This window comes from Scyliorhinus torazame, chromosome 6 (assembly GCF_047496885.1).
Source record: "Scyliorhinus torazame isolate Kashiwa2021f chromosome 6, sScyTor2.1, whole genome shotgun sequence".
Lineage (NCBI taxonomy): Eukaryota > Metazoa > Chordata > Chondrichthyes > Carcharhiniformes > Scyliorhinidae > Scyliorhinus > Scyliorhinus torazame.
This window is the reverse complement of record NC_092712.1, coordinates 24,541,153-24,566,778: the sequence shown is the minus strand read 5'-3', so window position 1 is coordinate 24,566,778 and position 25,626 is coordinate 24,541,153. Positions and strand designations below refer to the sequence as shown.

Below are 25,626 nucleotides of genomic sequence, written 5' to 3'. Positions count from 1 at the left end.
TGACAATGGATGTAAAAAGATATTGTTGGGAGTAATTCAAACAGAACACAAAAATGGGTCGAAGATCTGCATTTAGATGGTGTCTTGTGCCACCTGCTCCTGGAAATGACAAGACTGGTGGTCAAGACCATCCTGTTTGCGTGGGCTCTTTTTGACCACCAGCCTGAGTGAAACCAACGATAATCTAGAAACTATGCAGTCTCCATTCAACAAGAGAAAACTTTCCCACCCATAATATGAGGATGTCAAAGTGGTCACAAGAATGGCACACATAAGTAATGGGCATATCACACTGGGGCAGCGGCGTACGCTCCTCTCCTGCAGGGCAGGATATTTTATTCTGCATTAATCTGGTCTTGCACCTGACCTGCTCAAATGGGTACAAAACAAATTGGAAAATGGTCCATCCCAACATTGAACACTGTGATGAGCACAAAAGATACCCTGTGGCTTTTACTTTTGTTAAACTTTACATTTCCTCTCTCACATTAACATTAATGCTGGTGGTATTGAGGACCTACCTGTGATGGGTGTAAATAAGGCTCTGGTGAAGCCAAATTAGTTTGTACAGAAACACTCTTTTCCAATAGCACTTGAGGAAAGCCAAGCTTTTCGAATGTGTTTCTTTTCCAGTGTTTGCTCTCCTGCTGAGCCAGTGCTTCATCCTCACTGAAAGCCCGAACCACAGGGCCTGGCATCGGTAGCGGAATGGCCCCATCACTCTCGTAACCGGACACTTCTTTCTGGGAATCCCAGCTACTTCGCTGCTTGATGTGGTGCAGCTGCTGTGCTTCCCGTGCAAGTCTTGCCTGTGTCGAGTGCACTTCAGGATATCCCCCCCGCAGCATCTCTGCGTCAGCGCCCTTGCTATCAGTCTGGCTCATTTGTGGCTTGTCAAGGGGCGAGTGCCGCTCCTCTGCCAGAAGTCGCTCAGGGACAGGGTTCATTTCTCCGCAGCTCTCCCCCACCACGCCGCACGTCTCTTGTGTCAGTGAGGGCTTCCTGCTTTTCCGTTTCCTCGTATTTGGAGAATAGCCTATTGAAGATAATGAGTCATGCTGGCTGGACCATGACATTGAGTCTTCGTGTATCAATTGGCTGCCTTGGTGACTATACCTGGCTTCGGATCCTTCCAGGCCATTGTAGTCAGTAGATCTCGTTTCAGAACATTGAAAGTCTCTCATCAACGAATGGCTGTGCTGTAAAGGGTAAGAAATGGTAGATGTAGCACTAGGTGAATACCGATGCTTTGTACTTGATTTGAACTTTGGGCTCGAGCCGGATTGTTCTACATACACCAGTTGCTTCACGAGTTCCTTGCCCACTGGACTGTATTCTAAACTCATGGATTTCTCTGGGCATTTTTGTTTTGTTAATACTAGATGCTGATAAGGAGAGTTCTGACCCTGTTTGGGAGAGTGAAGCATTGGATGCGGCTTCCGAACAGGGGACTTCTGTGGTGACCCTGCTTTGTAGAGGCTCATTCCCTCACGCTGTACCTCCATGGGTGGCTCATCATAAATAGGAGCCTGGTATTCTACAGGGGGCTCTTCGTAAAGAGGAGGTTCATAGCCGTAGCGAGGAGATGAGGGCTGGGACTCAAAGGAATACTTTCTATGCTGGTAATGGATTGGGGAATGATAGGGCTCCCCTCTTGATAGAACTGGGGAACAGCCACCAATGTGCTCTGCCCTTTTCAGGTAAGGGGACGGTTTGCGTTCAGTAAAGAAGATCTGGTTGTCACTGTCCGATGCAAAGCTGTGAGCGTGAGACAGCTGGTGTCCCGAAGGCCTACGAGACCGTGTCCCTGGCTGGCTCTCAGCATTCCCGTTACCCTGATGCAATAAGTAGCTTGGTTCCCGGTCTGTAACTTTAATCAACATTCGTTCCTTGGTGCCAGTCATCCACCGATGAGGTGATGTCCTGCAAAAGAAAAGGGAACAGGAAGAAAAACAAGAGTTAAAAATCAAGGGATCCAATAATGGAGACAGCAGCTAAAGAACGGAAAACTACTGGTGCACGGTGGGTCGGTGCAGACTGGATGGGCCGAATGGCCTCCTTCTGCACTGTATGTTCTTTGTTCTGTGTTCTACATTGGAAACTGCTCCCTTCAAGCACAACTGTGTTGAGAAAGTCAAATGGTGTAATTGTACGTGTCATTTCTTTACAAGTTCAACGTTTGAAGGTTGTGAGTGTTTTCTTTTGAAGGCACAATCTGGGTTGCTGTCGAGTAAAGGAGACAAGAGTTCTGCTTCTCCACAAAACACCTTAATTACTTTGATCCAACTTCACACACAAATCTCCACCAACAAAGAGTGCCACCTGCAACCCCTTTATATATCAGTGTCTTCTATTGAATAATTGACATCAAATTAGTATTTAATTGGAAAGTCTGTTAACCCATTCCGAACGCATGGACGCCTGTCTTTAACTCCATTGGTTAATCCATTTTGCGCCATTGCAATAAACATCTTGTTTTACAAAAATACATTTCTACAAAATGGATTTATTTTGTGTTGGATTTAGAACCAGCCAATCTGGCAGATCAGCTAATCCTGAGTGGGCAGCAGGCGATTGCTTCAAACACTTGTCAGCTTCTGCAGTCCAGCACAGTCCGAGAACATTCGGCATCATTAACTGGTAGCGAGCAAATTTCTGCCTAATTTCCTTGCTCCTCCTCGACCTTCACACAGCACCGATCAATTATTCAGCAATTCCCTCTGTGACCAGAAATTTAAATCTGGGTGAAAAATTGGTTTTATTTTTGAATGGTCAGTTGTAGTGTTTTAAAAGCAATTTGGAGAAAGCAACTTTGGATGGGTGGAGGAGGAATAAAAGGTTGGCAATAATATCTGGAAAAAAGTATGTTTCAAAAAGGAGCCGAATGTAACTGAGCTTCATGCTGAGAGACAATATAATGAAATTATCTTTCCTTTTGGTTAGAATCATAGAAATATTGCAGCATGATATTCTGCCCACTGAGTCTGTGCCAGCTCTTTTGAAGAGTGAACTAGTTAGCCTGACATAACCCTGCTATTTCTTTCAACTTTAAGTATTTTACCCAAATTCCTTTTGAAGGGTACTATTACATGGGTTTCCAGCACACCATGGGGCAGTGTTGCTTGGTCGCTGTCATCTCAGAAGCACATAAAATCAGGGAATGCTACAGGTTAGAAGGAGGCCACCTTTCAAAGAGCAATCCAATTAGGCCCACATCCTTGCTCTTTTCCCACAGCCTTGCACATTTTTTCCTTTTCAAGTTTTTCTCCATTTCCCTGATGAAAGTTATGACTGAAGCTGCTGTCATTGTCCTTTCAGGCAGCCCATTGCAGATCATCAGTCGTTGTGTAAAAACTCATTTCCTCTCTGGTTCCTTTGCCATTTATCTTAAATGGAAATTTTAAACCTCGACGAAAACAAATGTTAGTACACGCTTTGAAAGGCAGTTAACCCACAGGATTCAGAAATGCAATGCAGCTGATGTGAATGTATTAACCATTAATTCACTGATCACACAAGTGGCAGACCTGGAACCAATGGCACCGCAACACAGCTCAAATTGGGCCGCATGGTAGCACAAGTGGATAGCACTGTGGCTGCACAGCGCCAGGGTCCCAGGTTCGATTCCCGGCTGGGTCACTGTCTGTGTGGAGCCTGCACATTCTCCCAGTGTCTGCGTGGGTTTCCTCCGGGTGCTCCGGTTTCCTCCCACAGTCCAAAGACGTGCAGGTTAGGTGGATTCGCCATGCTAAATTGCCCGTAGTGTCCAAAAAGGTTAGGAGGGGTTATTGGGTTACGGAGATAGGGTGGAAGTGAGGGCTTAAGTGGCTCGGTGCAGACTGGATGGGCCGAATGGCCTCCTTCTGCACTGTATGTTCTTTGTTCTGTGTTCTACATTGGAAACTGCTCCCTTCAAGCACAACTGTGTTGAGAAAGTCAAATGGTGTAATTGTACGTGTCATTTCTTTACAAGTTCAACGTTTGAAGGTTGTGAGTGTTTTCTTTTGAAGGCACAATCTCAGGATAACGGGCCAATTGGTTCTGACTGAGAGGAGGAGACATTTCTTCACTCAAAGGGTTGTGAATCCTTGGAATTCTCTGTCCCAAAACGGTAAATGTGTGCGTTGCTGGCTAGGCCAACATCTATTGCCCATCCTAAATGCCCTCGAAAAGATAGTGGTGAGCTGACTTCTTGAACTGTTGCAGTCCATATAGGGATCAAGGGAAATGGGGAATGAATGGAAGAGGAATTGAAGCCAAATATCAGCCGTTGTATTGAATAGCGGAGCAGGCTCGAGGGGCCAAATCATCTACTCCTGCTCCCATTTCTTACTCCCACCTATTGTGGCTGACAACTGACAAGTAACATACGCGGCATACCAGTACCAGGCAATTACCATCTCCTATCAGAGAGGATCTAACCATCGCCTAATGACATTCAATGGCATTACCATCGCTGAAGTCCCCACAATCAACATCCTTGGGTTACCATTGACCAGAAACTGAACTGGACTAGCCATATTAATACTGTGGCTACAAGAGCAGATTAGAGGCCTGGAATCCTGCGACAAGTAACTCAACACCTGACCCCCTAAAGCCTGTCCACCATCTACAAGGCACAAGCCAGGGGTGTAATGCAATACTCTCCACTTGACTGGACGAGTGCAGCTCCAACAACACTCAAGAACCTCAACACCGCCCAGTATAAAGCCTGCTTGATTATTACTCCATCTACTAACATGTGCTCCCTCCACCACCGACACACGGTACCCTTAATTTCCTTCACTCCACCACCAATGACCACAGCCTTCAGCTGGTTAAGCCCTAAACTCCGGAGTTCCATCCCTAAACTTTTGTCTTTCCATTTATCTTTCCTGCTTTAAGATATCCTTGAAGGCCCACCTCTTTGGCCAAGCTCTTGCTCCCCTATCCTAACATCTCATGTAGTGCCAGATCAAATTTTGGTTGATAGCTGTTTGATGATTTGCCTTTGGGTTTTTTAATATGTTAATCGTGCTGTGTAGCAAAACGCAGGTTGTTGGTATTCATGAAGCGATTATGTTTTATAAACAACCTGTGCCGCTCAGTCGACTACTTCAGAGGGCATCAAGAGTCAACTCTTAATGTGTAACTGGGCAGATTGGATAGATTCCCTTCCCCGATGATACTGATACACCAGTTGGCTTTCATGATAATCTGGCAGCTGTCATGCTCAGTGTTTCGAGTACCAGATGTATTGCATTCAATGTCACAACTTGTTATATATAATGGGAATTATAACTCATGATGAGTCACTTATTACTCCTGTACCACAACCGCTGCATTAACTCGGGTTGCAGAGAACCTTTCAACCTATCTTATCGCATCCTTTCACAGCACCAACCCGACCATTTTCTTATTTCAACATTTGGATTTTTGTTTATTGTCACATGTACCGAGGTACAGTGAAAACCATTTTTCTGCGAGCAACTCAACAGATCATTAAGTACATGGAAAGAAAATGCACAATAGGGCAACACAAGGTACACAATGTAACTACATAAACACCGGCATTGGATGAAGCATACAGGCGTGTCGTGTTAATGAGGTCAGTCCGTAAGAGGGTCATTTAGGAGTCTGGTAACAGCGAGGAAGAAGCTGTTTTTCAATCTGTTTGTGCGTGTTCTCAGACTTTTATATCTCCTGCCCAATAGAAGAAGTTCGAAGAGTGAGTAAGCCGGGTGGGAGGGCGTCTTTGATTATGCTGCCCGCTTTCCCAAGTGATGCGACCATCAATTCACACGAGACGATTAGTAGAAGTGAACAGTGGTTTTAATAAGCTAGATCAGATCTCTGCCTGCCTGCGACTGCTCTGTACTGAGTGCCGCCTACAGGCTGCAGGTTTATATATCAGCCCCGGGGAGGCGGAGCCCACAGGGGCATCAACATAATACAATAGTGGTGAATTGCAGTAGCAATACGTTCATCACACCAAGGCAGCGGGAAGTATAGATAGAGTCAATGGATGGGAGGTGGGTTTTGTGATGGACTGGGCGGTGTTCACGACTCTCTGAAGTCTCTTGCGGTCTTGGGCCGAGCAGTTGCCATACCAGGCTGTGATGCAGTCAGATAGGATGCTTTCTATGGTACATCTGTAAAAGTTGGTAAGAGTTAATGTGGACATGCCGAATTTCCTTAGTTTCCTGAGCAAGTATAAGCGTTTTTGTGCTTTCTTGGTGGTAGCGTTGACGTGGGTGGACCAGGACAGATTTTTGGAGATGTGTACCCCTAGGAATTTGAAACTGCTAACCATCTCCATCTCGGCCCCGTTGATACTGACAGGGGTGTGTACAGTACTTTGCTTTCTGAAGTCAATGACCAGCTCTCCAGTTTTGCTGGCATTGAGGGGGAGATTGTTGTCGCTACACCACTCCACCAGGTTCTCTATCTCCCTCGTGTAGTCTGACTCGTCGTTATTCAAGATCCGGCCCACTATGGTCATATCGTCAGCAAACTTGTAGACGGAGTTGGAACCAAATTTTGCCACGCAGTCATATGTGTACAGGGAGTAGAGTAGGGGGCTGTTTAAATAGATTTAACATCTTGTCTTCAGCCATCCCCACTGCTTAGCATTTCCACTAATTATCAGGGCCACTTAAAAACATATCTGGTACCAGTGGAGACACTGCGGATAACGTGAACACACTTTGGAAGCGGTTTTCGCTCCTGATGTAAGTGTAGAACCGGTGATACTGGACTCTCCGGTGGTTTCTGGTTGCCTTTTTATTGAAGTCACCAACATCGGACTACGATAAAATGACCACAATTATGTGGCCATGGTTCACTGAACAGTTATACCCATTCCATTCCTGTTTGCTCCCACACTACAATCACCATCGCCCACACAAACACTACAACATGCTGTTTGATCATTCCAACCTCCAGCAATACCAACCTGCTTCTTCCCACCCTCTCAGAGATCAAGACTTTGTTCTCAAATTCCACAAACTATCTACTTTTCTATCAGTATATTTATATAAGAAAATAGGAGTTTCCACCATGCAGTTTTGAGCCTGCGCCGCTGTCTTTTGACCTCAGTTCCACTTTCCCACCCCATTTCCATATCTCTTGATTCTCTGAGCAGCCCAAAATCTATCAAAATCTCAGCCTAGAATATGTTCAGCCGCTGAGCATTCACATCCCTCTGGGTTGAAGAATTCCAAACATCATAACCCTTTGAGTGAAGAAATTTCTCCTCCCCTCAGTCTTCAGTGGCCAATCCTTTATCCTCAGACTCCGTCCCCGAGTCACTGCCTCTCCAAGCCAGAGGAAACATCCTCTTAGCATCAACCCTGTCAAACATCCCAGAATCTTGTTTATTTCAATGAGTTCAACTTATTCTACTAAACTCCAGAACAGAAGCCCATTCTACTCAACCGTCTCATCTTAGAAATCAGCCGAATGTACCTTTGCTGCACCATTTCCAATTAAATATATCCCTCTTTAGATAAAGAGACCAGAATTGTACACAGTATTCCAGGTGTGGTCTCACCAAAGCCCTGTACAATTCTAGTATGGCTTCTATTTTTGTATTACAACCCCTTTGCAATAAAGGTTAACATGTCATTTGCTTCCTTAATTGCTTGATGGACCTGCATGTTAACTTGCTGTGCTTCTTCAATAAAGTCTCCAAAAACAGAAAGTTAGTACGCAGGAACAACAAGCTTGCTCGCTAGGAGGGAGTTAATTTTAGCTCAGTCGGTAGAACAAAACAACCAGCCTTGAAGTGTTTTGGGGAAGGTGAGAAACAAGGACACCAAGCACAAACAAGTAATTAAAAAATGCTTCCTGCGTGCCCACCATCAGCTTTTAAGGTGTCAGCCGTTGCTGAGCTGGCAGCATTGCTGGTCTTTCAATTAGAAAGTCATGAGATTAAGTCCCACTCAAGATGTCCCACTCTCTTTAAATGTCAACAAAACCAATGAACTGATCATCGACTTCAGGAAGCGTAGCACGGCATACACCCCATCTACATCAATGACTCCAAAGTGGGGATGGTCGATAGCTTTAAGTTCCTGGGGATCGCCATCACCAACAGTCTGTCCTGGTCCACTCACTTTGATACAACAGTCGAGAAAGCCCAATAACGCCTCTACTTCCTACGGAAGCGAAAGCAATTTGGCCTGTCTGCATCGACTCACAAACTTCTACAGATGTGCCATAGAGAGCATCCTATCCGGCTGCATCGCAGCTTGGTATGGCAACTGCTCGGCCCAAGATCACAAGAAACTGCAGAGTGTGGTGAACTCAGCCCAACGCATCACACAAGCTTGCCATCCTCCCATTGATTCTGTCTACATCTCCCGCTGCTTCAGGAAGGCAGACAGCATTATCAGAGACCCCTCCCACCCAGGCTTTGCCCTCGTCCAGACCCTTCCATCAGGCAAAGAAAAAGAAGTCTGAAGACTCGCACATCCAGACATAGGAACAGCTTCTTCCCCACAGCTACAAGACTCCTCAACGACTCCCCCCTCGGACTGATCTGTTCCCTGTAAGAACACTATTCACGACGCCCTGTGCTGCTCTTGCTCATGTATTTTCTTTGTTTGGCCCTTGTTCCGCACTGTAACCAATCACTATCTGTCGACGTACTTAGTTGATTATTCTTTTTACCTACTGAGTAGGCACTGTGTACGTTTTCTTGGCCGCAGAAAAATACTTTTCACTGTACTTCAGTACATGTGACAATAAATCAATCAATCAATGAGCACACAGGTCAAATCTCCGGTCATCAGAGATGGGACGCACATTGGGAGATGCGTCTCAGGCCCCATGGAAGTCCTCATGCGCAGACATACAAGAGAATTGCCTGGGAAGTTTAAACATCCAATATGCTGATTCCGACTGCATGGGACCTTCCATGAATGTCTCCAATAATGAGTTTAGGACAGAGACTTGGGCTAGTTACACAGGTCACACTTGTGTTCTTCTCCTAGGAATGTTAGAAAATTTAAAAACTGGTCTAACAACAGCTGGATAACTCCACAATCAACTTCCCCACGAACCAACCGGAATAATCGCCCCCCCCCCCCCCCCACCAACCAGACCAGATCCCCGCCACCCAGATCCAATACCCCTAGACCCATCTACCCACTCACCCATGCGCACACATCCACATTCATTAATTAAGACTGGACCTTTAAAAATATAGCATGCTTCAACATCCATTCCCTCCACCATCATGTATTGAAGCAGAATGTACACAGTCTACAAGATGCACTGCAGGAACTTACCAAGGCTTCTTCGACAGCACCTCCCAAACCCGCATTATCGGGGAGGCGATGGCGCAGTGTTATTGTCCCTGGACTAATAATCCAGAAACCCAGGGTAATTCTCTGGGGCAAAAACAGAAAATACTAGGCAATCTCAACATGTCTGATAGTATATGTGGAGAGAGAAGGGAGCTAGCGTTTTGAGACTGGATGACTCTTTGTCAAGACCACGGCAGATGGTGAAATTTGAATTCAGTAAAAAAAAATCCTGGAATTAAAAGTAGAATAATGGCCATGAAACCATTGTCAATTGTTGTAAAAACCCATCTGGTTCACTAAGTCCTTTAAGGAAGGATATCTGCCGTCCTTACCTGGCCTGGCCTACAAGTGACTCCAGACCCACAGCAATGTGGTTGACTCTTAAAATGCCCTTAGTGTAGTGGCCTTATTAGTGGCCTAACAAGCCGCCCAGTTTGAGGGCAATTAGGGGTGGGCAATAATTGCTGACCCAGCCAGTGAAGCGCAGGTCCCATGAACGACTAAAAAAAAAAAACCTCTAACATCTAAGTCAGCAGGCACAGCGGAACACCACCACCTGGAAGTTGCCATCCAAGTCACTCACCATCCTGATTTGGAAATATATCGCTGTTCTTCACTGTCACTGGGTCAAAGCAACAGATCTGATCAATCACAGAACTCCCTCCCTAACAGCACAGTGGGTGTACCTACACGATAGGGACTGCAGCGGATCAAGAAGGCAGCTCACCACCACTTTTGCAAGAAAATTAGGGATGGACCATGAATGCTGGTCTAGCCAACGATGCCCACATGCTATTAATGAATCTGAAAAAGGCATGAGTTCTGGTGCAACATCATTAAATAACTCCCTGACTGCTTCTGTCTATCCTGGAGGTGTTAGTGAGATTGACATCTCGTACTAAAATGTCTTATGAATACAAGCCACGTTTTGGAGCGAGTTTGTTAGCAATTTCAGCAAGAATTAAATGTTACAAAAAGCAACAGATCTGATCAATCACAGAAAGAGAGCGAGAGACAGTGAATTCTGTGATTTTTCAATCCTGCATTTACAATTTAACAGATTGTTTAAAAGCAAATTACTGCGGATGCTGGAATCTGAAACAAAAGAGAAAATGCTGGAACATCTCAGCAGCTCTGGCAGCGCCTGTAGGGAGAGAAAAGAGCTAACGTTTCGAGTCTGATGACTCTTAGTCAAAGCTAACCGATGGAGAAAATGGGAAATATTTATACTGTGGAGTGAGAATGAAAGATGAGTCATAGCCACAGAAACCCAGGGGAACCGGGTGCTAATGGCCACAGGAACCAAGGGGAAAGAGTGTTAATGGCAGTCCCCAGAGAGAACAAAAGACGTGAAAAGCCAAACAGCAGAGAAACTAACATCAGAGGGTGAACTGTAGATGTGGGGGGAGGGGAAGTGGAAAGCAAAGAGGAGAAAGGTTAAGGAAAGGTGGATAAGATTAATTCCCCCCCCCCCCCCCCCACCAATCTTATTCACCTGAATTATCCATCATCTTTCATTCTCACTCCACAGTATCAATATTTCCCACTTTCTCTGTCTGTTAGCTTTGACTAAGAGTCATCAGACTCAAAACTTTGGCTCTTTTCTCTCCCTATAGATGCTGCCAGACCTGCTGAGATTTACCAGCATTTTCTTTTTCGTTATCAGATTGTTTAATCGTTATTGTGCATTCGCACAAAGTTGAGTTGTCACATTTTGTTTTAAACACTGTCTAAGTTTGTTCGTCAACTTTAGATGGTTTTCTATGTTCAGGTAGCCAACTCTGATATTCATGGAGGTTTCATCCAGGCCCGCCTGGTCAAGCAGTTTTATTTTTCACCCATTTCCAATATTTGATTGATTAATAAACAAAAATGAGAAAAGAAAATTTAAACGCCACCCACTATTTTCATGGTTTCTATGATTTTTCGCCTGGGTGCTGCTGAGAGGCGGGTCTAGCAGACTCTTTCACTTCTGAATAATGCTGGAGGGTTAGCAACCCGAAGTTTCCACGTATGATACTTTACTCAATGTAAGGCCAATCTGTACCACCCCCTCCACCTCCTGGTACCATGCTCTAAGACAGTGGTGGGGACCATGGGTTTCCATTGGATTTGTCCATGATTATACTTGGCAAAGTGCTGCAGTGGTTTTCTGTTGCCTCCTGCAGTGTGGCTGACCTGGAAACTCTCCTGCTCTTACCCCCCCTACCATTAGGCACATTGGAACGACTTACAGGCTAATGACCAACCTGTTTGGCCATCACGGTTTGGGAAGCACGGTAGCATTCTGGATAGCACAATTACTTCACAGCTCCAGGGTCCCAGGTTCGATTCCCGGCTTGGGTCACTGTCTGTGCGGAGTCTGCACATTCTCCCCGTGTGCGCGTGGGTTTCCTCCGGGTGCTCCGGTTTCCTCCCACAGTCCAAAGATGTGCGGGTTAGGTGGATTGGCCATGCTAAATTGCCCATAGTGTCCAAAATTGCCCTTAGTGTTGGGTGGGGTTACTGGGTTATGGGGTTAGGGTGGAGGTGTGTACCTTGGGTGGGGTGCTCTTTCCAAGAGCCGCTGCAGACTCGATGGGCCGAATGGCCTCCTTCTGCATTGTAAATTCTATGAATAAAACACACCCTCGATAACCATCATGTCCTCTCAAATGGGACTTGAACCCGAAGCTCCAGGCACAGTGGTCGGGATGTTACCCACTGCACCACAGGACCTCCTCTACTCTACACCAGACACTGATAAACCGAACAGTAAAACACTCCTCTTAAAATCAGAAGATTGAATTGGATGGGTTGGATGAAGGAAAATAAATTGAAGAGATTTGGGAACAGGGTTGCTAAATAGAATTAAGACTTTTTGCTTGCACAAGAGGTAAACTCCAACACAAATTAGTTGATTTGAATAGCTTGTTGCTACATTCGAATTTCTACATCCAGATTTGGACTGTGGTGTCATTCCTACTGCTCTGCTCCAGGTGGAGCACTGCGCGGAATTCCTCATTTTCACTTTTTAACTGTCGAATTCCCAGAGCTTACAGTTGTCCCCGTTCAATTTACACTTGAAATATAACAGATTTGCAAACTTGCAGAATTTCCTGAAACCTTACAATGATTATTCAGGATTCACAGCATTTGGTTTTGAATACATACACCATGCAAAGAACAAAGAAATGTACAGCACAGGAACAGGCCCTTCGGCCCTCCAAGCCCGTGCCGACCATGCTGCCCGACTAAACTACAATATTCTACACTTCCTGGGTCCGTATCCCTCTATTCCCATCCTATTCATGTATTTGTCAAGATGCCCCTTAAATGTCACAATCATCCCTGCTTCCACCACCTCCTCCGGTAGCGAGTTCCAGGCACCCACTACCCTCTGCGTAAAAAACTTGCCTCGTACATCTACTCTAAACCTTGCCCCTCTCATCTTAAACCTATGCCCCCTAGTAATTGACCCCTCTACCCTGGGGAAAAGCCTCTGACTATCCACTCTGTCTATGCCCCTCATAATTTTGTATACCTCTATCAGGTCTCCCCTCAACCTCCTTCGTTCCAGTGAGAACAAACCGAGTTTATTCAACCGCTCCTCATAGCTAATGCCCTCCATACCAGGCAACATTCTGGTAAATCTCTTCTGCACCCTCTCTAAAGCCTCCACATCCTTCTGGTAGTGTGGCGACCAGAATTGAACACTATACTCCAAGTGTGGCCTAACTAAGGTTCTATACAGCTGCAACATGACTTGCCAATTCTTATACTCAATGCCCCGGCCAATGAAGGCAAGCATGCCGTATGCCTTCTTGACTACCTTCTCCACCTGTGTTGCCCCTTTCAGTGACCTGTGGACCATGCAAGAGAAATTGTGCCAGTAATGGCTGTAGTGGTTGTCGTCTCTGTATATTAATTGCACAAAAGTTCGAAGGCATTGAGAATAAACTTATTCTTCGCTCTCATATGCTGTATCCAGCTGACCTGTTGCACTGGCTCTATCTCTGCAGTGTCCAGCTGACCTGTAGCACCGGCTCTATCTCTGCTGTGTCCAGCTGATCTGTAGCACTGGCTCCATCTCAGCTGTGTTGGATTGGATAGGATTTGTTTATTGTCACGTGTACCGAGGTACAGTGAAAAGTATTTTTCTGCGAGCAGCTCAACAGATCATTAAGTACATGAGAAGAAAAGGGAATAAAAGAAAATACATAATAGGGTAAGTAAAAAGTGGATCTGTTTGTGAGAGCTCGCAGAGTGTCGCCTCGCTCCGGCGCCATCTTGGTAAAGGTCCAGGTCCCCTGTAGCACTGTCTCTATCTCAGCTGTATCCAGCTGACCTGTAGCACTGGCTCTATCTCTGCTGTATCCAGCTGATCTGTAGCACTGGCTCTATCTCTGCTGTATCCAGCTGATCTGTAGCACTGGCTCTATCTCTGCTGTATCCAGCTGACCTGCAGCACTGGCTCTATCTCTGCTGTATCCAGCTGACCTGTAGCACTGGCTCTATCTCTGCTGTATCCAGCTGATCTGTAGCACTGGCTCTATCTCTGCTGTATCCAGCTGACCTGCAGCACTGGCTCTATCTCTGCTGTATCCAGCTGATCTGTAGCACTGGTTCTATCTCTGCTGTGTCCAGCTGACCTGTAGCACTGGCTCTATCTCTGCTGTATCCTGCTGAACTGTAGCACTGGCTCTATCTCTGCGGTATCCAAGTCCCCTGTAGCACTGGCTCTATCTCTGCTGTATCCAGCTGATCTATAGCACTGGCTCTATCTCTGCTGTATCCAGCTGACCTGTAGCACTGGCTCTATCTCTGCTGTATCCAGCTGATCTGTAGCACTGGCTCTATCTCTGCTGTGTCCAGGTCCCCTGTAGCACTGGCTCCATCTCTGCTGTATCCAGCTGACCTGTAGCACTGGCTCTATCTCTGCTGTATCCAGCTGACTTGTAGCACTGGCTCCATCTCTGCTGTGTCCAGCTGATCTGTAGCACTGTCTCTATCTCAGCTGTATCCAGCTGACTTGTAGCACTGGCTCCATCTCTGCTGTATCCAGCTGATCTGTAGCACTGGCTCTATCTCTGCTGTGTCCAGCTGATCTGTAGCACTGGCTCTGTCTCTGCTGTATCCAGCTGATCTGTAGCACTGGCTCTATCTCTGCTGTATCCAGCTGACCTGTAGCACTGGCTCTATCTCTGCTGTATCCAGCTGACCTGTAGCACTGGCTCTATCTCTGCTGTGTCCAGCTGATCTGTAGCACTGGCTCTGTCTCTGCTGTATCCAGCTGATCTGTAGCACTGGTTCTATCTCTGCTGTATCCAGCTGACCTGTAGCACTGGCTCTATCTCTGCTGTGTCCAGCTGACCTGTAGCACTGGCTCTATCTCTGCTGTGTCCAGCTGATCTGTAGCACAGGCTCTATCTCTGCCGTGTCCAGCTGACCTGTAGCACTGGCTCTATCTCTGCCGTGTCCAGCTGACCTGTAGCACAGGCTCTATCTCTGCCGTGTCCAGCTGACCTGTAGCACTGGCTCTATCTCTGCTGAGTCCAGCTGACCTGTAGCACTGGCTCTATCTCTGCTGTGTCCAGCTGACCTGTAGCACTGGCTCTATCTCTGCTGTGTCCAGCTGATCTGTAGCACTGGCTCTATCTCTGCTGTGTCCAGCTGACCTGCAGCACTGGCTCTATCTCTGCCGTGTCCAGCTGACCTGTAGCACTGGCTCTATCTCTGCTGTGTCAACTGACCTGTAGCACTGGCTCTATCACTGCGGTATCCAGGTCCCCTGTAGCACTGGCTCTATCTCTGCTGTATCCAGCTGACCTGTAGCACAGGCTCTATCTCTGCTGTATCCAGCTGACCTGTAGCACTGGCTCTATCTCTGCTGTGTCCAGGTCCCCTGTAGCACTGGCTCTATCTCTGCTGTATCCAGCTGACCTGTAGCACTGGCTCCATCTCTGCTGTGTCCAGCTGACCTGTAGCACTGGCTCTATCTCTGCGGTATCCAGGTCCCCTGTAGCACTGGCTCTATCTCTGCTGTGTCCAGCTGACCTGTAGCACTGGCTCTATCTCTGCCGTGTCCAGCTGACCTGTAGCACTGGCTCTATCTCTGCTGTGTCCAGCTGACCTGTAGCACTGGCTCTATCTCTGCTGTGTCCAGCTGACCTGTAGCACTGGCTCTATCTCTGCTGTGTCCAGCTGATCTGTAGCACTGGCTCTATCTCTGCTGTGTCCAGCTGATCTGTTGCACTGGCTCTATCTCTGCTGTGTCCAGCTGACCTGTAGCACTGGCTCTATCTCTGCTGTGTCCAGCTGATCTGTAGCACTGGCTCTAAGACTTTCAATTTCTCCTACATATATCTATATGCAGGGGCCTGTCCTCTGCTGGAAAACGCAATATGTCCAGCCGTTGCAGGTTTTTTGAATACACAAAAGCATAGGGGTAGGCAAAGCTCTTTGATACCTTCGCCATGGCAACATCTTAATCAATCTGAGCCGAGGTGCCAACCAAGCAATGCCTCTTTACCCATGCAGCATAAATTGTTGTTCCCTTCGAAATTTATAGTTCTCGGGCGGGATTCTCCGGTCTCCGACGGCAAAATCGTGCCGGGATTCTCCGATCCCGTGCCGGACCGGAGAATTGCCGGGGGGGGGGGTGTCACGAGAATCGAGTCATGCCGCTCCGACACTGGGCCGCTGACCGAAGAATCGCGGCAATCGCGCCCGCACGCTCGCCTCCGCGCTTGTCATGGGCTGTTGAAAGTGGCCCCCGTGGCGATTCTCCACCGAGTGCCCACCGAGTTCCGCCAGTGTGGGTTACGAATGGTCCCACCCGGGGGGACCTCGGAGTTTTGGCTGCTGGTGGGGTGGCGGGGGAATCCGACTCGTGGGGGGGCCTCCACGGTGGCTGGGCCCGCGATCGAGGCCTACCAATTGGCGGGCGGGCTAATTCCGGGGCCTATGTTCCTCCGCGCCGGGCCCCTGCAGGGCTCCGCCATATTGCCCGGGGGCTGGCGCGGAGATCGCAACCCAGACGCATGCGCGGACCCGCGGCGGCCGTGGCGCGAATGTGCAGACCCGCGCCGGCCATGTTGCGCCGGCTTTCGAGCGCCCAGCACTCCGGCGCCGTGCTAGCCCCTGAAGTAGGGGTGAATGCCTGGGCCTGGAGGCATGTTGACGCCAGCGTCGCTCGTGTTCGTCGATCGGCCGGAGAATCCCCGTTTGCACTGAAATGGGGGGGGGGGGGGGGGTGCCGCTTTTGCGATGCTCAGCCCCCTCAAAAACAGCAAACCCCAGTAGGCCACGTGCCATATGGAAGGCTTCAGGACGTCACCTGAGGCCTTCCCCCAATGTTCCGCTCCCGATGGCCCGAGTTCCCGATGGCGCAGAACACTTATGGTTGGGGGGGGAGCCATGCCACTGGCCGGGGGGGATCTTCGGCAAGGGCTGGGGGGACTGTTGGTGGGTGACCCAGGGGTGGCGAGGGGCGTTACCGGAGGCCATTATTTGGCAGGCTGGGTCCATGCGAAGCCGGGGCCAAGTTGCACGGCGCGGCCGTCACAGACCGCCACCGTGCGCATGCGCGGCCATGGACTCACCAATTCTCCGGCCATATCCGCAGGTAAAGCTGGTGGCTTTACGCTGCACGGCTGCTAGCCCCCCACACCGGACGGAGGATCGGAGCAGCTATTTCACCGTTTTTTCTGGCGTGAAACACCACTGTTCCCACGGCGGCATCAACACAGTCTGGAAATCGGAGAATCCAGCCCCTCGTGTCTGACTTGATGAGTGTAAGATGAAAAGCTTTGACAGATTTTGTCAGCAATATTCAAGTTTAATATTACCAAGCGACTATTAGTATCCAATTATTTAACCTCACCAAGAAAACAGTGCAACACCAACTAAAATAGAGGTTAAATAGGTCTTTCTTTTCTGGAGTTTAGGTGAGTAAGAGGTGATTTTATTGAAATATATAGAATGCCTAGACAACTTGACAGGGTAGATGTGGAAAGGCGGTTTCCCTGGCTAGAGAGGCTAGAATTGGGGATTTTACCTCAGGAGAAAGGGCTGAGATGGGGAAAATGTTCTTCCCTCAAATGGCTGTGAATCTTTGGAATTCGCAATCTGAAACGGCTGTGGGGTTTTAGGTTTTGAGCATATCTGAGACTGAGGAGTTCAAGCGAGATTGTAGTAGAAATGGGGAGACAGTATCGGCTATATAGTAGAAATGGGGAGATGGTATCGGGTACAGAGTAGAAATGGGGAGATGGTATCGGGTACAGAGTAGAAATGGGGAGACAGTATCGCCATTAGAGTAGAAATGGGGAGATGGTATCAGATACAGGGTAGAAATGGGGAGATGGTATCAGGTACAGAGTAGAAATGGGGAGATGGTATCAGATACAGAGTAGAAATGGGGAGATGGTATTGGGTACAGAGTAGAAATGGGGAGATGGTATCGGGTACAGAGTAGAAATTGGGAGACAGTATCGCCATTAGAGTAGAAATGGGGAGATGGTATCGGGTATAGAGTAGAAATGGGGAGATGGTATCGGGTACAGAGTAGAAATGGGGAGATGGTATCGGGTACAGAGTAGAAATGGGGAGATGGTATCGGGTACAGAGTAGAAATGGGGAGATGGTATTGGGTACAGAGTACCATCTCCCCATTTCTACTCTGTACCTGATTTCCCCATGTCTACCCTGTACCTGATTTTCAGATACAGGGTAGAAATGGGGAGATGGTACTGGGTACAGAGTAGAAATGGGGAGACTGTATCGGCTATAGAGTAGAAATAGGGAGATGATATTGGGTACAGGGTAGACATGGGGAAATCAGGTACAGAGTAGAAATGGGGAGATGGTATTGGGTACAGAGTAGAAATGGGGAGATGGTATCAGGTACAGAGTAGAAATGGGGAGATGGTATCAGGTACAGCGTAGACATGGGGAGATGGTATTGGGTACAGAGCAGAAATGGGGAGATGGTATCAGGTACAGAGTAGAAATGGGGAGATGGTATCGGGTACAGAGTAAAAATGGGGAGATGGTATTAGGTACAGAGTAGAAATGGGGAGATGGTATTGGGTACAGAGTAGAAATGGGGAGATGGTATCAGGTACAGAGTAGAAATGGGGAGATGGTATCAGGTACAGGGTAGAAATGGGGAGATGGTAACGGATACAGAGTAGAAATGGGGAGATGATATCGGGTACAGGGTAGAAATGGGGAGATGGTATTGGGTATAGAGTAGAAATGGGGAGATGGTATTGGGTACAGAGTAGAAATGGGGAGATGGTATCAGATACAGGGTAGAAATGGGGAGATGGTATTGGGCACAGAGTAGAAATGGGGAGACTGTATCGGCTATAGAGTAGAAATAGGGAGATGATATTGGGTACAGGGTAGACATGGGGAAATCAGGTACAGAGTAGAAATGGGGAGAAGGTATTGGGTATAGAGTAGAAATGGGGAGATGATATCGGGTACAGGTTAGAAATGGGGAGATGGTATTGGGTACAGAGTAGAAATGGGGAGATGGTATCAGATACAGGGTAGAAATGGGGAGATGGTATTGGGTACAGAGTAGAGATGGGGAGACTGTATCGGCTATAGAGTAGAAATAGGGAGATGATATTGGGTACAGGGTAGACATGGGGAAATCAGGTACAGAGTAGAAATGGGGAGATGGTATTGGGTACAGGGTAGAAATGGGGAGAGGGTATCAGGTACAGGGTAGAAATGGGGAGATGGTATTGGGTATAGAGTAGAAATGGGGAGATGGTATCAGGTACAGGGTAGAAATGGGGAGATGGTATCGGGTACAGAGTAGAAATGGGGAGATGATATCGGGTACAGGGTAGAAATGGGGAGATGGTATCAGGTACAGGGTAGAAATGGGGAGATGGTATCGGGTACAGAGTAGAAATGGGGAGATGGTATCGGGTACAGAGTAGAAATGGGGAGATGATATCGGGTACAGGTTAGAAATGGGGAGATGGTATTGGGTACAGAGTAGAAATGGGGAGATGGTATCAGATACAGGGTAGAAATGGGGAGATGGTATTGGGTACAGAGTAGAGATGGGGAGACTGTATCGGCTATAGAGTAGAAATAGGGAGATGATATTGGGTACAGGGTAGACATGGGGAAATCAGGTACAGAGTAGAAATGGGGAGATGGTATCAGATACAGAGTAGAAATGGGGAGATGGTATTGGGTACAGAGTAGAAATGGGGAGATGGTATCGGGTACAGAGTAGAAATTGGGAGACAGTATCGCCATTAGAGTAGAAATGGGGAGATGGTATCGGGTATAGAGTAGAAATGGGGAGATGGTATCGGGTACAGAGTAGAAATGGGGAGATGGTATCGGGTACAGAGTAGAAATGGGGAGATGGTATCGGGTACAGAGTAGAAATGGGGAGATGGTATTGGGTACAGAGTACCATCTCCCCATTTCTACTCTGTACCTGATTTCCCCATGTCTACCCTGTACCTGATTTTCAGATACAGGGTAGAAATGGGGAGATGGTACTGGGTACAGAGTAGAAATGGGGAGACTGTATCAGCTATAGAGTAGAAATAGGGAGATGATATTGGGTACAGGGTAGACATGGGGAAATCAGGTACAGAGTAGAAATGGGGAGATGGTATTGGGTACAGAGTAGAAATGGGGAGATGGTATCAGGTACAGAGTAGAAATGGGGAGATGGTATCAGGTACAGCGTAGACATGGGGAGATGGTATTGGGTACAGAGCAGAAATGGGGAGATGGTATCAGGTACAGAGTAGAAATGGGGAGATGGTATCGGGTACAGAGTAAAAATGGGGAGATGGTATTAGGTACAGAGTAGAAATGGGGAGATGGTATTGGGTACAGAGTAGAAATGGGGAGATGGTATCAGGTACAGAGTAGAAATGGGGAGATGGTATCAGGTACAGGGTAGAAATGGGGAGATGGTATCGGATACAGAGTAGAAATGGGGAGATGATATCGGGTACAGGGTAGAAATGGGGAGATGGTATTGGGTATAGAGTAGAAATGGGGAGATGGTATTGGGTACAGAGTAGAAATGGGGAGATGGTATCAGATACAGGGTAGAAATGGGGAGATGGTATTGGGTACAGAGTAGAAATGGGGAGACTGTATCGGCTATAGAGTAGAAATAGGGAGATGATATTGGGTACAGGGTAGACATGGGGAAATCAGGTACAGAGTAGAAATGGGGAGATGGTATTGGGTACAGGGTAGAAATGGGGAGATGGTATCAGGTACAGGGTAGAAATGGGGAGATGGTATTGGGTATAGAGTAGAAATGGGGAGATGGTATCAGGTACAGGGTAGAAATGGGGAGATGGTATCGGGTACAGAGTAGAAATGGGGAGATGATATCGGGTACAGGGTAGAAATGGGGAGATGGTATCAGGTACAGGGTAGAAATGGGGAGATGGTATTGGGTACAGAGTAGAGATGGGGAGACTGTATCGGCTATAGAGTAGAAATAGGGAGATGATATTGGGTACAGGGTAGACATGGGGAAATCAGGTACAGAGTAGAAATGGGGAGATGATATCGGGTACAGGGTAGAAATGGGGAGATGATATCAGGTACAGGGTAGAAATGGGGAGATGGTATCAGGTACAGAGTAGAAATGGGGAGATGGTATCAGGTACAGGGTAGAAATGGGGAGATGGTATCGGGTACAGAGTAGAAATGGGGAGATGGTATCAGGTACAGGGTAGAAATGGGGAGATGGTATTGGGTATAGAGTAGAAATGGGGAGATGGTATCAGGTACAGGGTAGAGATGGGGAGATGGTATCGGGTACAGAGTAGAAATGGGGAGATGATATCGGGTACAGGGTAGAAATGGGGAGATGGTATCAGGTACAGGGTAGAAATGGGGAGATGGTATTGGGTACAGAGTAGAAATGGGGAGATGGTATTGGGTACAGGGTAGAAATGGGGAGATTGTATCGGGTACAGAGTAGAAATGGGGAGATGGTATCAGGTACAGGGTAGAAATGGGGAGATGGTATTGGGTATAGAGTAGAAATGGGGAGATGGTATTGGGTACAGAGTAGAAATGGGGAGACTGTATCGGCTATAGAGTAGAAATAGGGAGGTGATATTGGGTACAGGGTAGACATGGGGAAATCAGGTACAGAGTAGAAATGGGGAGATGGTATTGGGTATAGAGTAGAAATGGGGAGATGATATCGGGTATAGGGTAGAAATGGGGAGATGGTATTGGGTATAGAGTAGAAATGGGGAGATGGTATTGGGTACAGAGTAGAAATGGGGAGATGGTATCAGATACAGGGTAGAAATGGGGAGATGGTATTGGGTACAGAGTAGAAATGGGGAGACTGTATCGGCTATAGAGTAGAAATAGGGAGATGATATTGGGTACAGGGTAGACATGGGGAAATCAGGTACAGAGTAGAAATGGGGAGATGGTATTGGGTATAGAGTAGAAATGGGGAGATGATATCGGGTACAGGGTAGAAATGGGGAGATGGTATCAGGTACAGGGTAGAAATGGGGAGATGGTATCGGGTACAGAGTAGAAATGGGGAGATGGTATTGGGTACAGAGTAGAAATGGGGAGATGGGATCAGGTACAGGGTAGAAATGGGGAGATGGTATTGGGTACAGAGTAGAAATGGGGAGATGGTATCAGGTACAGGGTAGAAATGGGGAAATCAGGTACAGAGTAGAAATGGGGAGATGGTATTGGGTACAGAGTAGAAATGGGGAGATAGTATCAGGTACAGGGTAGAAATGGGGAGATGGTATTGGGTACAGAGTAGAAATGGGGAGACAGTATCGGCTATAGAGTAGAAATAGGGAGATGATATTGGGTACAGGGTAGAAATGGGGAAATCAGGTACAGAGTAGAAATGGGGAGATGGTATCAGGTACAGGGTAGAAATGGTGAGATGGTATCAGGTACAGAGTAGAAATGGGGAGATGGTATCAGGTACAGCGTAGACATGGGGAGATGGTATTGGGTACAGAGCAGAAATGGGGAGATGGTATCAGGTACAGAGTAGAAATGGGGAGATGGTATCGGGTACAGAGTAAAAATGGGGAGATGGTATTAGGTACAGAGTAGAAATGGGGAGATGGTATTGGGTACAGAGTAGAAATGGGGAGATGGTATCAGGTACAGAGTAGAAATGGGGAGATGGTATCAGGTACAGGGTAGAAATGGGGAGATGGTATCGGATACAGAGTAGAAATGGGGAGATGATATCGGGTACAGGGTAGAAATGGAGAGATGGTATTGGGTATAGAGTAGAAATGGGGAGATGGTATTGGTACAGAGTAGAAATGGGGAGATGGTATCAGATACAGCGTAGAAATGGGGAGATGGTATTGGGTACAGAGTAGAAATGGGGAGACTGTATCGGCTATAGAGTAGAAATAGGGAGATGATATTGGGTACAGGGTAGACATGGGGAAATCAGGTACAGAGTAGAAATGGGGAGATGGTATTGGGTATAGAGTAGAAATGGGGAGATGATATCGGGTACAGGTTAGAAATGGGGAGATGGTATTGGGTACAGAGTAGAAATGGGGAGATGGTATCAGATACAGGGTAGAAATGGGGAGATGGTATTGGGTACAGAGTAGAGATGGGGAGACTGTATCGGCTATAGAGTAGAAATAGGGAGATGATATTGGGTACAGGGTAGACATGGGGAAATCAGGTACAGAGTAGAAATGGGGAGATGGTATTGGGTACAGGGTAGAAATGGGGAGATGGTATCAGGTACAGGGTAGAAATGGGGAGATGGTATTGGGTATAGAGTAGAAATGGGGAGATGGTATCAGGTACAGGGTAGAAATGGGGAGATGGTATCGGGTACAGAGTAGAAATGGGGAGATGATATCGGGTACAGGGTAGAAATGGGGAGATGGTATCAGGTACAGGGTAGAAATGGGGAGATGGTATCGGGTACAGAGTAGAAATGGGGAGATGATATCGGGTACAGGGTAGAAATGGGGAGATGATATCAGGTACAGGGTAGAAATGGGGAGATGGTATCAGGTACAGAGTAGAAATGGGGAGATGGTATCAGGTACAGGGTAGAAATGGGGAGATGGTATCGGGTACAGAGTAGAAATGGGGAGATGGTATCAGGTACAGGGTAGAAATGGGGAGATGGTATTGGGTAGAGAGTAGAAATGGGGAGATGGTATCAGGTACAGGGTAGAGATGGGGAGATGGTATCGGGTACAGAGTAGAAATGGGGAGATGATATCGGGTACAGGGTAGAAATGGGGAGATGGTATCAGGTACAGGGTAGAAATGGGGAGATGGTATTGGGTACAGAGTAGAAATGGGGAGATGGTATTGGGTACAGGGTAGAAATGGGGAGATTGTATCGGGTACAGAGTAGAAATGGGGAGATGGTATCAGGTACAGGGTAGAAATGGGGAGATGGTATTGGGTACAGAGTAGAAATGGGGAGATGGTATCAGGTACAGGGTAGAAATGGGGAGATGGTATCGGGTACAGAGTAGAAATGGGGAGATGGTATCGGGTACAGAGTAGAAATGGGGAGATGGTATCAGGTACAGAGTAGAAATGGGGAGATGGAATCAGGTACAGGGTAGAAATGGGGAGATGGAATCAGGTACAGGGTAGAAATGGGGAGATGGTATCAGGTACAGGGTAGAAATGGGGAGATGGTATCAGGTACAGGGTAGAAATGGGGAGATGGTATCGGGTACAGAGTAGAAATGGGGAGATGGTATTGGGTACAGGGTAGAAATGGGGAAATCAGGTACAGAGTAGAAATAGGGAGATGATATCGGGTACAGAGTAGAAATGGGGAGATGGTATCAGGTACAGGGTAGAAATGGGGAGATGGTATCGGGTACAGAGTAGAAATGGGGAGATTGTATCAGGTACAGGGTAGAAATGGGGTGATGGTATCGGGTATAGAGTAGAAATGGGGAGATGATATCGGGTACAGGGTAGAAATGGGGAGATGGTATTGGGTATAGAGTAGAAATGGGGAGATGGTATTGGGTACAGAGTAGAAATGGGGAGATGATATCGGGTACAGGGTAGAAATGGGGAGATGGTATTGGGTACAGAGTAGAAATGGGGAGATGGTATCAGGTACAGGGTAGAAATGGGGAGATGGTATCGGGTACAGAGTAGAAATGGGGAGATGGTATCAGGTACAGGGTAGAAAGGGGGAGATGGTATCGGGTCCAGAGTAGAAATGGGGAGATGGTATTGGGTACAGAGTAGAAATGGGGAGATGGTATCAGGTACAGGGTAGAAATGGGGAGATGGTATTGGGTACAGAGTAGAAATGGGGAGATGGTATCAGGTACAGGGTAGAAATGGAGAGATGGTATTGGGTACAGAGTAGAAATGGGGAGACAGTATCGGCTATAGAGTAGAAATAGGGGGATGATATTGGGTACAGAGTAGAAATGGGGAAATCAGGTACAGAGTAGAAATGGGGAGATGGTATTGGGTACAGAGTAGAAATGGGGAGATGATATCGGGTACAGGGTAGAAATGGGGAGATGGTATCAGGTACAGAGTAGAAATGGGGAGATGGTATCAGGTACAGGGTAGAAATGGGGAGATGGTATCGGGTACAGAGTAGAAATGGGGAGATGGTATCGGGTACAGGGTAGAAATGGGGAGATGGTATCGGGTACAGAGTAGAAATGGGGAGATGGTATTGGGTACAGAGTAGAAATGGGGAGATGGTATCAGGTGCAGGGTAGAAATGGGGAGATGGTATTGGGTACAGAGTAGAAATGGGGAGATGGTATCAGGTACAGGGTAGAAATGGAGAGATGGTATTGGGTACAGAGTAGAAATAGGGAGATGATATTGGGTACAGGGTAGAAATGGGGAAATCAGGTACAGAGTAGAAATGGGGAGATGGTATCAGGTACAGGGTAGAAATGGTGAGATGGTATTGGGTATAGAGTAGAAATGGGGAGATGGTATTGGGTACAGAGTAGAAATGGGGAGATGGTATCAGGTACAGGGTAGAAATGGTGAGATGGTATTGGGTATAAGAGTAGAAATGGGGAGATGGTATTGGGTACAGAGTAGAAATGGGGAGATGGTATCAGGTACAGGGTAGAAATGGGGAGATGGTATTGGGTACAGAGTAGAAATGGGGAGATGGTATCAGGTACAGGGTAGAAATGGGGAGATGGTATTGGGTACAGAGTAGAAATGGGGAGATGGTATCAGGTACAGGGTAGAAATGGGGAGATGGTATTGGGTATAAGAGTAGAAATGGGGAGATGGTATCGGGTACAGAGTAGAAATGGGGAGATGGTATCGGGTACAGAGTAGA

General features: G+C 47.2%; 1 protein-coding gene across 4 annotated transcripts in view; it reads right to left on the bottom strand.

Annotated features, from left to right (window-relative positions):
• Window positions 1-25,626, bottom strand: part of arhgap39 (Rho GTPase activating protein 39) — a 753,810-nt gene that overhangs the window by 263,286 nt on the left and 464,898 nt on the right. For all 4 annotated transcript variants that reach the window (XM_072508028.1, XM_072508029.1, XM_072508030.1 and 1 more), the window contains one exon: window positions 522-1,923. In XM_072508028.1, the coding sequence (XP_072364129.1) occupies window positions 522-1,923 (1,402 nt within the window). The remainder of the gene's footprint in view (window positions 1-521; window positions 1,924-25,626) is intronic.